This window comes from Protomyctophum parallelum, assembly GCF_964188405.1.
Source record: "Protomyctophum parallelum genome assembly, chromosome: 4".
NCBI classification, from domain to species: domain Eukaryota; kingdom Metazoa; phylum Chordata; class Actinopteri; order Myctophiformes; family Myctophidae; genus Protomyctophum; species Protomyctophum parallelum.
The window spans coordinates 53,777,930-53,791,546 of NC_139700.1; the positions used below are offsets into that span (position 1 = coordinate 53,777,930).

The 13,617-nt window shown below is 42.9% G+C and overlaps 1 protein-coding gene across 1 annotated transcript; it reads right to left on the reverse strand.

The window, feature by feature from the left end:
• Positions 1-215: 215 nt before the first annotated feature.
• On the reverse strand, positions 216-13,049 carry irx5b (iroquois homeobox 5b; the record flags this gene model as incomplete). The annotated part of the gene is made up of 7 exons (XM_083762881.1): positions 216-239; positions 1,267-1,511; positions 5,477-5,556; positions 7,614-7,621; positions 10,788-11,479; positions 11,734-12,121; positions 12,798-13,049. The coding sequence occupies 7 exons, from the start codon at positions 13,047-13,049 to the stop codon at positions 216-218; spliced, it is 1,689 nt and encodes a 562-aa protein (XP_083619007.1).
• Between the last annotated feature and the right edge of the window lie 568 nt (positions 13,050-13,617).

A 13,617-nucleotide genomic window follows, 5' to 3' on the forward strand; every position in this document is an offset into this window, starting at 1 on the left:
ACATGGCAGCGCTGGTGGACGCTGTGCTGATATCAGAGGGTCTGGGTCATTTTGCCGACCCCTGCCTTCATCGAGGTGGCGAAGGTGGAGGAGGCGGACGAGCGTGACATGACAGTCGAGGAGATGGAGCACGCCGTCGACAACATCCTCAACGGGAGTGGCAACGCAACTCTCCCCCCCCCCCCAACCCCACCTGGCTATACATTATTTCATTATCACGAGTCGACACAGAAGCCTGCCTGTGATTGGAGGAGGGTGCAGAGGAACAGTGGCCTATTGGACGTGTGAAAAAAGGGAACCTTGTGCGGCGCTTGCCTCAATAGTGTGATATTTATAGATTTTGGGCCATAAATTATTATATTATTAGAAGCTTTTAATCCAGAATTGATCGATGTCACCATGGGCCACATACACTGTCCAGAGGACAGGTGCTCTAGCACCATCTAGTGTCTATCTGTGCGCGCAGAATGGCACACCTTCAGCCAATCACAGCGGCAATTTTGCCACCATACATAGTAATTTGTCCGTCCAATCACAGCACTAATTTCCAATTTTCGTCTAATCACAGCACCAATTTCAGTCCTCAAATTTGGCAGGCCTCAAATTTTGAGGACACTATTAAAATTATTAATTTGAAGATTATTACTATCTTAATTACTATCACAATTATATCCGTTTAGAATTGTTGGTAGGCCTTTTACAGTTATTATGCAGTATTTGCCATATAGCATCATTTATTAAAACGCTTCTTCTGTCCACAAACCCCAGGACATTTTAAGCTAAAGGCCATGGTCCAAGCCGTCCCCTATTGCTCTGGCCCTATCTGCTCTTCCATGTGGCAACCCACCATTCCACCTGGCCTCAACAGTCTTCTCCCATGGCTTGCCAATGGTGGAAAGCCAGCAGATTTCCTGCTCCATTGACCTCCCCAACATGTACCCCTATTACACACTAAAACAAAAGTCCTGTTCAATAAACCTTACAATATCAATCACACAATATATCTTGTTCTAATGTTCTCACACAAGTTGACACAACCCCCCTGTATTTTGAGAACTATCTGTATTGGAAGTAGCTAGGCTAAATTAAGCTTAATTTATAGCCTAACCCTAAGTAAGCCTACTCCATCGCAAAATTAGGCATTTATTGACGATAATAGAGAGACAGCCAGGCAAGGTGGTGCTCAGCACTATTAAGGGACGGAGACCAAAAAAGCCCTGCACTCCAACAGCGATAACAGCTGAAGCTAGGCTGGAGGAATTTCACTGATTGAGCTGGCACGGGGGAGGAGAGGCTGCCCTGGCAGTTCATGTGTGACACTGTCAACATGCTATCGCTGCCTCGCTTCTCGGGGCGACCGGGGAGACCTGGTGGTGTTCCCAGCGTGCCGTTGACTGAAGCAGGTGAAGCGTGAGGCCGGGCCGTCTGCTCAGGGGAGGCCCTAGCGCCGCATGGGGCTCCCTCCTCCTCGGGACTGTCAGATGCAACAAGATGGTGCGCCTGGCTGCCGCCTGGGAACACGATTATAAAAAGGTTCTTAATAACACATTTTCTTAATGCTTACCTGTACCTTAATGTCAAAGGTGTTGCCTTTACCGTCATGGCTTCCTGGCTGCTCCGTGCTGTCTTGTCCAAATTAGGAAAGAAGCGAGAAATACAAAATAGTCACAATTTAAGTTTGATAAATAATTAACACATTTGTCCACTAGGTGGAAACAGAGACCACCGTGCTCTGCTGGAGAGTGTGTTAGCAGCACATTTGCAGTTATACACTATCCTGTGACAGAAAAGGCCTGTTCAACTAAGGAAAAAAAGAGAGAAAATTGTGCAATAGTATTGAATGTGAAATTAAAGAATTGTAAAAAAGAAAAGAAAAATCATGAATTCATTCAAATTCAGTGTCAGTGCGTGTGGGGACAAGATGACGTACATTTTCCCTTCATTGTCAATGGCATTTAATGTTTGTGTTGCGGACATTTTGTGGGGACAAAAACTGTATTTAGGAGGGGAAGAAATCACACCTGTGTGAAGTGAGGGGCGCTCTTATCATTTTTTTTTTTTTTTATACGAATATTGCTCATCTACATATATGACGTAAATTATCCATTCATTGTCAATGGCATTTCAAGTTTGTGTTAGGACAAAAATCTACACTGTAGCTGAATATAGGAGGAATATAGGAGGATGTCATCATGAGCATAATGGGACCGAAAGCTTTTAAACTTGGCATGCACCCAAAGTAGTCGTGGATCTCCAAAATACATTGATAAAACCTCAAATCCATAATGATGTCATCAATATGATGTCATTGTAGGCTACTGATGGCATAGACAGGAGCTCTGGCATAGACATGGGGCCAGTCCAATGGCGGCTCTTCTACATAGACTTCTATTGAATGGGGACAACCGGAAGTATTGAATGGGGACAACCGGAAGTTTACGGAATGCATTGCAATCTATGTCTATCTTGCCTGGACTCCATATGGAGTCAAGGCAAGTATATGCCAGTTGCGATATTGAGGGGGCAGAAAACAGCCCGGTCACGTGGTTCATGTACTCGCGCGAGCCCATAGATTGCAATGCATTCCGTAAACTTCCGGTTATCCCCATTCAATACTTCCGGTTGTCCCCATTCAATAGAAGTCTATGTAGAAGAGCCGCCATTGGACTGGCCCCATGAAGTGAACGGAGTTTGCGTAACTCTGTCTTACTAAATGTTATTTAGGCATGCCTGACACGGACCGCATGAAGGAACACTGATGGACAGATGGGTGCAACGGGTAGCCTGCAACGGGTTTGCATAACCTGGTGGGGCTGGGGCATGATGCATTTTCAACTTGCATCGTTCCCGACTTTCAATCGTTCACTAGGTACTAGTACTCAAAAGTCACCTTACAGCTCCATATGCCATATCCAATGGGTGAGCGGTATCAATTGTGCTTTTGTATAGAGATGTAAAGATTAAGCTATATTATAGGTTTGCCACTGTACACTATGCATTAATGCCACACGATTCAATTGAATTATAGGCCTATTACTTAAAGGAGAATTCCGGACTAACCATTTTCTTATGTTATTATATCCAATAACGAGTGGCACAGGTGAAAATGTACATGACTCCGTCCAGAGCGCATCGCTAAATCGCTTATTTTGAATGCTTTATTTATTTCTTTATTTTTTCTGGACACCCGTCTTTCATAATGTCCAGATATGCTACACAGTCTTTTGTCCCAAATGCCGTAAAAAGGCAAACTAGCATAAGACCCAGCGTGCATGCTGTGAGCTGCGGTGCACTCTGGATGGAGTCGTGTAATGTTTCACCTGTACCACTCCTTCCTGGATTTAGGATCAGATTTTGGATCAGATTAAGGTATAGAAAATGGTTAAAAAGAGTTTACAAGTAATTTAAAGCTCTACGGTTATTTGTGTTATTGATGCATTTAAGGATATATATAATTAATTTGGAAGATCGGTTGAGTAGGTTGGCATTGGCATCAGTGGCCAACAGCGCTGCAGTGAGAAACTGAAGATGACAGAATGCATCAGAGCAAAACACATGGAAGGCTGCGTCCCACTGTGTGATATTCAACAGCAAGGGTCACTGGAGGTATGACTGCAAGCAAACGGCACCATCTGCCACACACCTAGCTAAATCTCCTAGGCCTAGCAGGGTGAAACAGGGAAGTGAGCGTGTTTCATCCTCTGTGTATCTCCATTGCAAAATATTATCCCCGGAATTGTCACCTGATCTGAAAAATACTTGGAATGGAATATTATAATTATTGTGATTAAAGTGTAGGATGGTTGGTTACTGAAGTGATACAAGGTACTTCACACTAGCAATCCTTTTGTACTATTGCTGCCAAGTAAGATCAACATCATTAGATTTTTATTTTGTTATATATTTTTACTGTCTTGCATTTTGTTAAAACATAATGCAAAGAGATGTGTCAGCATGCAGAGCATACAAAAAATAAGAGAAAAAAAGAGAACAAATCCCAAGTGGTTATTGGCAGAGTAGAAAGAATCCAATAACTCATATGACTGTGTACTTGTATAAACTTTGGACTTGACTTGATAAGCCAATTAAATATACTAGCGGTGCCTGTTGGGCACTGGCCTACTTGGAACGATGCAAGTTGGAAATGCATGCCCCACCCAGTTATTATGTCTGTGTCCCTTTTATGCCCATATATGGAGTTCTTTGTCAGGCATGCCCAAATTAGGAGTTTATGCAGATGTCAGAACCACCAGTGTGATGTCAGAACAGGCCAGATCTGTCCAGAGCTGGGGCAGAGGATCTTATGCTGTTTCCGGACAACCGGCAATACGACGAACTTGACACCGGGCACTGCATTCCCTGTGGTGGTGTGGAACGTGCGTGTCGGTTCGGGAAAACAATTCTTGAGTTACGTGGATTACAGACGTACGTACACACAGAGACTTAGATAGATAGATAGATAGATAGATAGATAGATAGATAGATAGATAGATAGATAGATAGATAGATAGATAATAGAGCAGTGCCTGTGCATATTTGATTGCACTAGAGCGCTTGCCGGTTTTGACTGGGCCAGTTCTGGAGAACCGCTCACCCGTTTGACTTCAGACTTGGTTGGGGCCCTTAGTAATACACCCACCAAGTCCATTGGATGAATGGTTCTCCAGATAGCAAGGATAGACAACATACAGACTCAGAGATCCCTAATACTGGATGCTTGTGACACTAGGTGGTGCTCAAGGCAAAGTGAAGGCATATAAAGATCTCTCAAAGATTTCTCAAGTGTCTCAAGATAGTTTACCTATAATGAGCTAAAGAGAATTAATTCATTCTCTTTAGCTCATATATTACCAATTATTTACTTAGAGTAATAATAATAATAATAATACAATATAATGATAATAATAATAATTATTATTATTATTATAATAATATTAATTATAATGCACGTTTTCATCCATCTATTACCATGTGCATTTTACAAGGTAACGTCACCCATTTTGAAGCATCGCTCCCCTGTTCATCTTAAGGACTATATTAATGTCCACTATAGTACTTGCTTGTCTTCTATGTATTGCAGTAAAGTAAATGATTGAAGTGGTTTGAATGGATTACATACAGTAGACCTACTGTATTACTCAACCAGCACTATCTGCAGTTCACTTCATCAGTGGCACAGTTTCCCTATCATTTGTGGGTGGAAGGCAATACAGGCAAATGAGCCAATGTAACATTAAAGGTCTTTTATAATCTTAAAGCACATCCGAGGGTTAGCTAATGTCTTACCTTCATTCAGTTTTGACACTTGATGTACACACACAGTGCTTCAAGTTTTTAAGCAGAACCAGAAGGTCATTAATGGTCACAAGAAATTAAGAATGAAATGTAATAATACAAATTTAAAAGGTTTTCTTTCAGCCCCAATGGCTATACGTGTCACCAGGGAAGCGGTTTATTTCGGGGGACAGTGTATTACCTTCCTTCCACTGAGAGCGTCCTACGGTGGTCCGGCTGTGAGAAGCCAGCGCTGTGAGCCCAGCTGTTGTATGGGTGGTCCTGGGGAGAGACAAGCAAAAGAGGGCAAAGGAACTGCCTGGCAGGAGGCCTGAGTGGCATCAGCAGCAGACATCTGCCAGTCCTGTGGGTTGGCCGGTGGCTGCAGGGCTCCGTGCTGCTCCAGTCACATGCTCGACATTGTCTGACAGTGTTTAGCTTGGTGTAAACACACAGCTGGAAGCAAAAGGCTTCAGGGACCCACCCAGCTCTACAGAGGTGTTGGTTATCCCATTCTGACCTGAGATCAGATTCATAAGAGGTTTCCGCCGGACACACACTGGTCTGATGAACCCATTCTGACCTGAGATCAGATTCTAAAAATGTCAGTCGTTCTTTGATTTTTTTCAAAAATAGCAGACCTACAAGCTCGTATCGCGCCACTCGGTGGCGCGATATGAGCTTGTAGATCTGCTATTTTTAAATAGCTAAAGCACGACATGATGCCGACACCAAAATGGGTGCCCGTTCAGAATGGGTTATACTGTAGTGCAGGTTTTGAGTAATGTAGCGCATGTGTGCGAGGAAGCCTTCTACACAGAAATAAATCCTCATTGTTAATAACTTAATTTAAGATTTAAAATGTACACATACAGTAGGCCTATAACCATTTGGTTACATTTGTATAGTCTCAAAGAATGACAAATTAATACTTTATTACTGATGATTTCTACTGTGTAAGAGAGAAGTTATGAGAGATCCTAGTGTCACATTTTGAGGGCAACGTGTAGGCTATTGTGGAAATCATTTGAATTATGTTCATTTGTATATTTAGGATTATTTTCTTTATCTATCTGAAGTTCTGATGTTCCTCAGATTCATGGGAAAAACATAAGCCAAATAATACATTTCCAAAGTAATGCAATTATGGTTGTTTGTATCTATGAATGATAGAAACTACCGTTTATCCAAAGATGTATATTCATAGGGAAAGAATATTCAGAATAATAACTGTTGACATGCCTGCTGGCTGGAACTATATTTCCAAACATAAGGCCTCAAATAGCAGTAGGCTACTTTCGTAGAGGAGAAATGCACATTAAGATTCAACCCTAGCCATAGGCACATGCATAGACTCCACATTGAGTGTGTGCAGTTTGCACTACCACTTACAAAGAATACTCCTAGAATATGATCATTCCCGTATACAGTATATTATTGTTTATTAAATGGATCCATAATTTGGCTAACGCCGGGCCGACAGCTAATCTCCCTGGGGTCCAATAATAACAAATAATCAATAATACACTATAGATACGTCTGGGAGTAACAAATATATCACTAAAATATTTAAATATATATCATAATTAAATAGTTACAAATGAGGTTACAAATCTGCTTTGGCAACTGCCTCCCAAATTGTTTGCACGCTACACTGCAAAATCCTGAATGTTAATGTAACTCACTCAAGTCTCAGAGATACAGAGTATAAAGCCTAAAGTCCAGGAAATGTATCTATGATTAAATACAGTATTGGGGCTGTGCTCCTCCGTAAGGGTCCATTTCTACACTTTCTAACCACCCTCTTCTGGGAATTCTGGGCATGTCATGACAGGAAAACATTTGTAAACATATTTGGTGAAAATAACAGATCTCCAAGCTCACAAATGCATCACAACACGACAACGCAAAGAGATTTGGTGTAGTAAACGTAACAAAATGAGGAGGGCCAAGTACAGATCCCTGGAGGACACCGGTCAACAAAGTCTATATGGTTTAAGTGGTTAAATGAACATTGGAGATTCTACAGTGTATATCCTCTTTCAAGCTGATGACACAACCCTGATCGTGCTCTGTGTCACATTGATTGCGGTCACTGCTGTGATTACAGAAACAGGACACAGTTATCTTACATAATACTTTTGGGGACTGCCTGTATTCTTTCTTACTGACTGACTGCATGCTGAGATCGGCCTTCGGAGTCGATCGTTCCAGGTTTATTTAAGCTGATCGATATAAGCGGTTTCATTATTTACTCATTATTGTCAGTGGCACTCTGTTGTCTCAGATCATGAATTATTGACGGCTGTTTGCCAGACACAATGCACACGTTTACTTACGTGCACACCTGCATGCACGCACACACAAATACACACGTAAACACATTAACACTTTCTTATTCACATTGTGGATCAATATTTCCCTGTGAGTGCAAGGTGGCAAGCTATAATGTGAAGTTAAATGTCAGACTGTGTTTGGCTGCCTAACAGTCGTAAGGCTGCAGGTGAAGGACTCTGCGAGAGGTACCGGTGGATGACCACCCTCAGTAATACTGTAGTAACGTCCCTGATTAGAGATGACCACCCTCAGTAATACTGTAGTAACGTCCCTGATTAGAGATGACCACCCTCAGTAATACTGTAGTAACGTCCCTGATTAGAGATGACCACCCTCAGTAATACTGTAGTAACGTCCCTGATTAGAGATGACCACCCTCAGTAATACTGTAGTAACGTCCCTGATTAGAGATGACCACCCTCAGTAATACTGTAGTAACGTCCCTGGTTAGAGACCGACGTTGTATGTCCCTCATCCAGGGTCTGCCCTCAGTTTGCCGTTTCTCTCTAGGCCTACTATCCTGTCTAATCCATTTTGGACTGAGGTCGATTAAAAAAAAAGGCTTCTAAATCCTAACATTTTTCTGAAAACCATGTTTCTATGATCAGTGGTACTCAACCATTTTTATGTCAAGGACCCCCAGAATTATGTCTATTGGGCCACGGACCCCCATCTCAAAATATGTAGTTACAGCCAATAGCCAATATTTTAGTTAAAAATGTTCGCTCTGAAATATATATTCAAAGATCTGTGCCACATTTTCACGACTTTTCAAAAATAGCAGACCTACAAGCTTGTAGCGCGCCACTCGGTGGCGCGCTATGAGCTTGTAGATCTGCTATTTTTCAATAGCTAAATTATAACATGATGATGTTTAAAACACCAAGAGGGGTTCCCGCCCAAAATGGGCTAAATGAAGCCAATCTGAGAACCCATGGTCAAAAAATAAAGGAAAAACAGCACCCTCTATTTCCTTGAATTTGAGTCAACCGTCTGTCTCGAGAGACTAAAATAAAGCAAACACTTCCTAAATATATCTCTGTACCTAGAATGGTCACGCTATACAGCAATATGCTCGTGAGCAAGGCACTTAAATGTTATATATACCTGTGTCTGCCTTTGGTAAGGAAAGATATCTGAATTATTAAACACTGCTGTGATCCAAAGTAATGGCAGCTGTTTTATTATATGCTTCACCTGTCCTTAAAACCAATTTTGGGCGGGAACCCCTTTTGGTGTTTTAAGCATTACGTTATTCTTTAGCTATTTTTGAGAAATCGTGAAAATGCGGCACAAATCTTTGAAAATTGAACATATATTCTTTCAGAAGACTTTTTTTTATTTTGACGTCAGGCCTACATAAGCTATAAATACTATTAGCCACGGCATGGTTGAAATGACCATCCACAGTAATAGAAATGAAGTGCGTGGGCGTGAGTGTGAGACCGAGAGTTGCGTGCAAGTGTTCATTTATCGCAGTGAAAATGGGCCCTTCTAGTCTTAACACAACATAACTCAGAACAAATATCAGAAGTATTGGAAATGTGTTAAATATCATCCGGTGGAATTAACGTCTTATGTTCAAAACCTTTACTTTTCATAAAATGGAAGAAAAAACCTGCGTTCCTTCCAATGGATCAAATGTAGTTATTATTATTTAGTCAGCTCTTGCTTATACTTTGCATTGGTTCAATATGTATAAAACCCATACAAACGTAACCATTTAAAAGAAATAGCAGATCTACAAGGTCACAACGTGTCGCAATGGCACGCGTTGTAAGCTTGTTGATTGGCTATTTTCATTACTTTAGTGTGACGCTGTATTATGACGAAGTAAAAAAGTTGGATAATTTTTTTTGGAGATAAGAGTTTTCGGCCCGACAGTGATATGAAACATTTTAAAAGCATGAAACCATGTCCCGGGGACAGACAGACAGACTGAAAGGCGTGCTTACAGAGCAGAAGTGCGTGGGCGAGTGCACAAAAAATGCACACAGTAAAAATCCTCGGAGTGAGAATGTATACGATTTGCAACCAAACGGGTCCACTTTGGTTACATTGGTGCATCCTCCCGAGTTACAGACGGATAAAGGAACACAGAGGAGTTTACTGTGTGTCATCGCATCTAAAGGCATTCTCGGGGGCATTACAATCCCATAGCACATGAAACATGTTCTCGTTTCACTACAGCACGGTGCAGATTACACTTTCATTCCCAGTTATTGTGGAGTGTGCACACAGCTTAGAGACTGATATGATTTTCCTTCCCATGTTTGTTGCTCCTGGGATCCGCAGAATATACAGGATCAGAGCAAATCCCCCGTCTTCAAAAGAAAAACCAACTAGATCTGAAATTTACACAATTAATTCCTAAAAGATGCCCCAAGAAAGTGTAAGCCTCTTAGCTGTTGATATTTGTCCAGGAAGGTTATCTGTGATTAAATATGGGGGCCGAGCTGTAAAGAAACTGAATGTCACAGTTTTCCTGTTTGTCAGAACAGCGAAATTGTAAGCTGTGAACTTAAGTCCCTTATATTACAGAAGGCTATAATCATTTCTTTGACAGTGAGTGACTCGAGTGAAGATAAAAGGCCAACATTTTGTATTATTTGTCTGCTTGATTAAATGGTCATGGTTTAGGATGACTCTGTAGACCTACAAGGCTTACTGCACTCTTTGGTTTGTGTTCCTGCAAGGCCTGTGGAAATTATACATTTGGCTTAGGCCTAGTCATAGGCCACCTGTGGGAATTATATTAGTATTTTAAGTTATTCTGATGAGGTGGTGGGAGGGGGGGGGGGGGTGTCATGAATCAGGCCAGCCCATTCACTTCACATAACACTGCAAAAATAATTGCTTAAGTAAAAACTGAGAGTGGTTACTTACATATTCATAAAACTAGCCTTTAATGAGTAACTTGCGTTTTGTGCAGAAATGCACTACAAAGATTACATCTTTATGAACATAGAAAAAAATGCAGTCTAAAATTGTATAGTCATGTCACTAAATAATAGTCTGTGGCCTATGTGGGCTTCTCCTTTTTATTAATAGTCAAATCTTTTTTTAGAATTCCAGGCCATGGCAGAAGGGCATCCCACAAATAGGCTACTTACTGCACGCACGGTCCAAATAAATAAACGTCTGCCGCCCCTTCAAATGTCCCTCAAATCTTTCACATTCATCATACCTTTCTTGAGTTCGTGGTGTGTTAAATCTTTACAGATATCTAATTGAGTCTGGCCTCTCAGTTTACTGTCCCTGGTCATTGCCTCTGCTCTCTGCAGCATAGTCTGATGTAATCCGTTTAAACACGCTGCCGAGCCCATGTTTGATCCGGGGCCGTTGCTGTGCAAGTGTCCGAAAGTGCCATAGTTTGAGTAGCCGGGAATAAACGGAGACGTGTAATAGAGGTGTCTCGACAGGGCGGCGCTGTGAGGGAATTGGTTCCGCGACGATGAGGAGGTTATGTGCGCCGGGCCCGTAACCGTTCCCATGGCGTGTGAACTTTCACTAGATCCTTTGCATTTGTTGTCCGAAGAAGTTGCAATCTCAGCGAGTGACCACAATTTTGGTTTGGGAGCTGGGTTCTGCGAGTGTATGACTGTGACAGAGGTGGTGCTGTTGGAAACGTCGGAGTCGTTGGTGCGCTTCGATGCCGGACTCGGTGTGCGGTCTGACTCTTGGACTCTGAGGATCCCGAGTTGAGCGCTTTGGGGAGATGCTCCAGCAGTGACGGGCCCCGACGCTTGGGACATTCTCTTGTCCCCCCGGTCCTTAAAATCCGGATCAGTTAAGCCCCGTTCCACGTCACCGCCGCTGCCGTTGTCCTCATTGTATTTCTCGCAAGGGTTTGTTGGATGTTGTCCAGCTACAGAATGGAGCAGGCCAAGAAGATTAGCATATTTTAAGGTCAAAAGATGCAGAGTAACAAACACGCACACACAGCCTATATGCTCGAACATGCTCATAAAATTATCTCTGAGTGACTAAAACGAAAAAAAATAAGATACTATAAAATAGTATGACAAACACTAACAATAGCATATGCCAACTCAAATTTAAAAAGCAGATTAGCAAAAAGAAAATTAAAATTATAAATAAATGAATTAATAATCGACGCACCAGACTCATTCTTTGATGCCAGCTCGCTGGACGACTTGATGGGCTCGTCCTCCTCGTCGTTCCTCTCCAGGTCAATGTTGTCGTCCTCCTCCTCGTCCTCGCTCCTGTTCCTGGGCGTCCACGTCATTTTGTTCTCCTTCTTCAGGCGCCGGCGGGCGTTGGCGAACCACGTCGACACCTGGGTCAGGGTCATCTTGGTGATGATGGCCAGCATGATCTTCTCTCCTTTGGTGGGATAGGGGTTCTTGCGGTGCTCGTTGAGCCACGCTTTGAGGGTGGCCGTGGCGTCCCTGGTTGCGTTCTTACGGTAGGCAGGGTCTCCGTACGGGTAAGGCCCCAGGGCCCCTCCGAACGGGTGATAGTCCATGGACGGGTCGTACGCAGAGCCCTGGGAAAGGGAACAGTTTGATGTATTTTTGGTATCAGAACATCAGAACATGTGTCCTTCTTCAGACACTATAGGCTACATATGTGGAGTGGAGTGCTGTGAAATCATGAATTAGCCTATATAATTTTGTAAAGGCCTTCTGGTCTTAGCAAAATAGCTTAAAACATGTATAGGCGTAACTCAGTGCCCATTATACACTTTTAATTAAATGAATGCATAGACATTAATTAACACAATTTTCAGAACTATTGGAAGAATTGTATATAAAGTAAGTAAGTAAGTAATAAGGTATATGCTATAAAATAAATAAAGTAAATAAATACTTGAATATGCCTATTTTCTGTGTCTCTCAAAATGTGTTGCAATTTGGTTTCCTTGGATAAAGTTACACATTTGTAAGAAAGAAAGAAAGTAGCCTATGGCCTATAAAATTAATTCAAGTTTGACCAGATTTTTGTAAAACGACCTTGGTATAAAATGGTTTATAATATCAATTGATATCAATAATCAATTTTACGGTTTCCACTACAGTATGTGCACAGCTCAACAATAACAGAGGACACCTGCATGTCTTCATCTGCACGCACTTTGCGGGCACTTAGCAAACAAAACACATCACACAACTCCCTTCAGTCACCCCCTTTTCTTAACTTCGGTACTACTTCGCTATACTTACCACGAACGAGCTCAAAGTCGCCGCCGCGCGGGGCTCTCCGCCGTACGGCAGGTGAGAGTTGAAGCCGGGGGAAGGAGAGCCGCTGAACGGCGCGGATCCCGCGTACGGCGCGAAGGCTGACCTGGAGGACGAGCGACCCAGTTCCTCCGTCCTCGGTCCTAAAATCACACCGGAGCTGAACGACCCCGGCGGGCAGGAATGAAGAGCCAGCGAGACCGACGGCTGGAACAGAAAACCCTGAGGATACGACATGGCGATAAAAAATAAAATAAAAAGTGGAGGGAGGGGGGGTAAAAAGTGAGCCACTGGGACTGTGCGCTTTGCTCGGGAGACGCGCACAGAACAAATGAGGAAAGAATATAAAAAATTCACATCTGGGAACGCAAGTTTCCCACAACGGAGCGCGCTTTTAGGAGATGCGTGTCATCCCGTAACATATTGCAAGTCGTTCAGTGTGTTGTCGTGACTCTTTACTGAGTTGAGTTGTAAAGATAGTTGGGTGGTGCTTGGCTTGCTTTGCCGCGGCAGGGCAGAACGAGAGAGAGTGCCTGCCTATCAGCTGTGCGTGCCGGATCCCGCACTGCACATGGGCATGGAGAACTGTGCGCGCAACGCGCCCCTCGCTGAAAGGGGGAGGAAATCGGTGGGAATGGCAACTCATTGTGTGATTGTCAGCTCAGCTCCACCCCATAAACACATGTGCGTATTAGATATGCGCATGCACGCGCGCGCACACACACACACACACACACACACACACACACACACACACACACACACACACACACACACACACACACACACACACACACACACACAC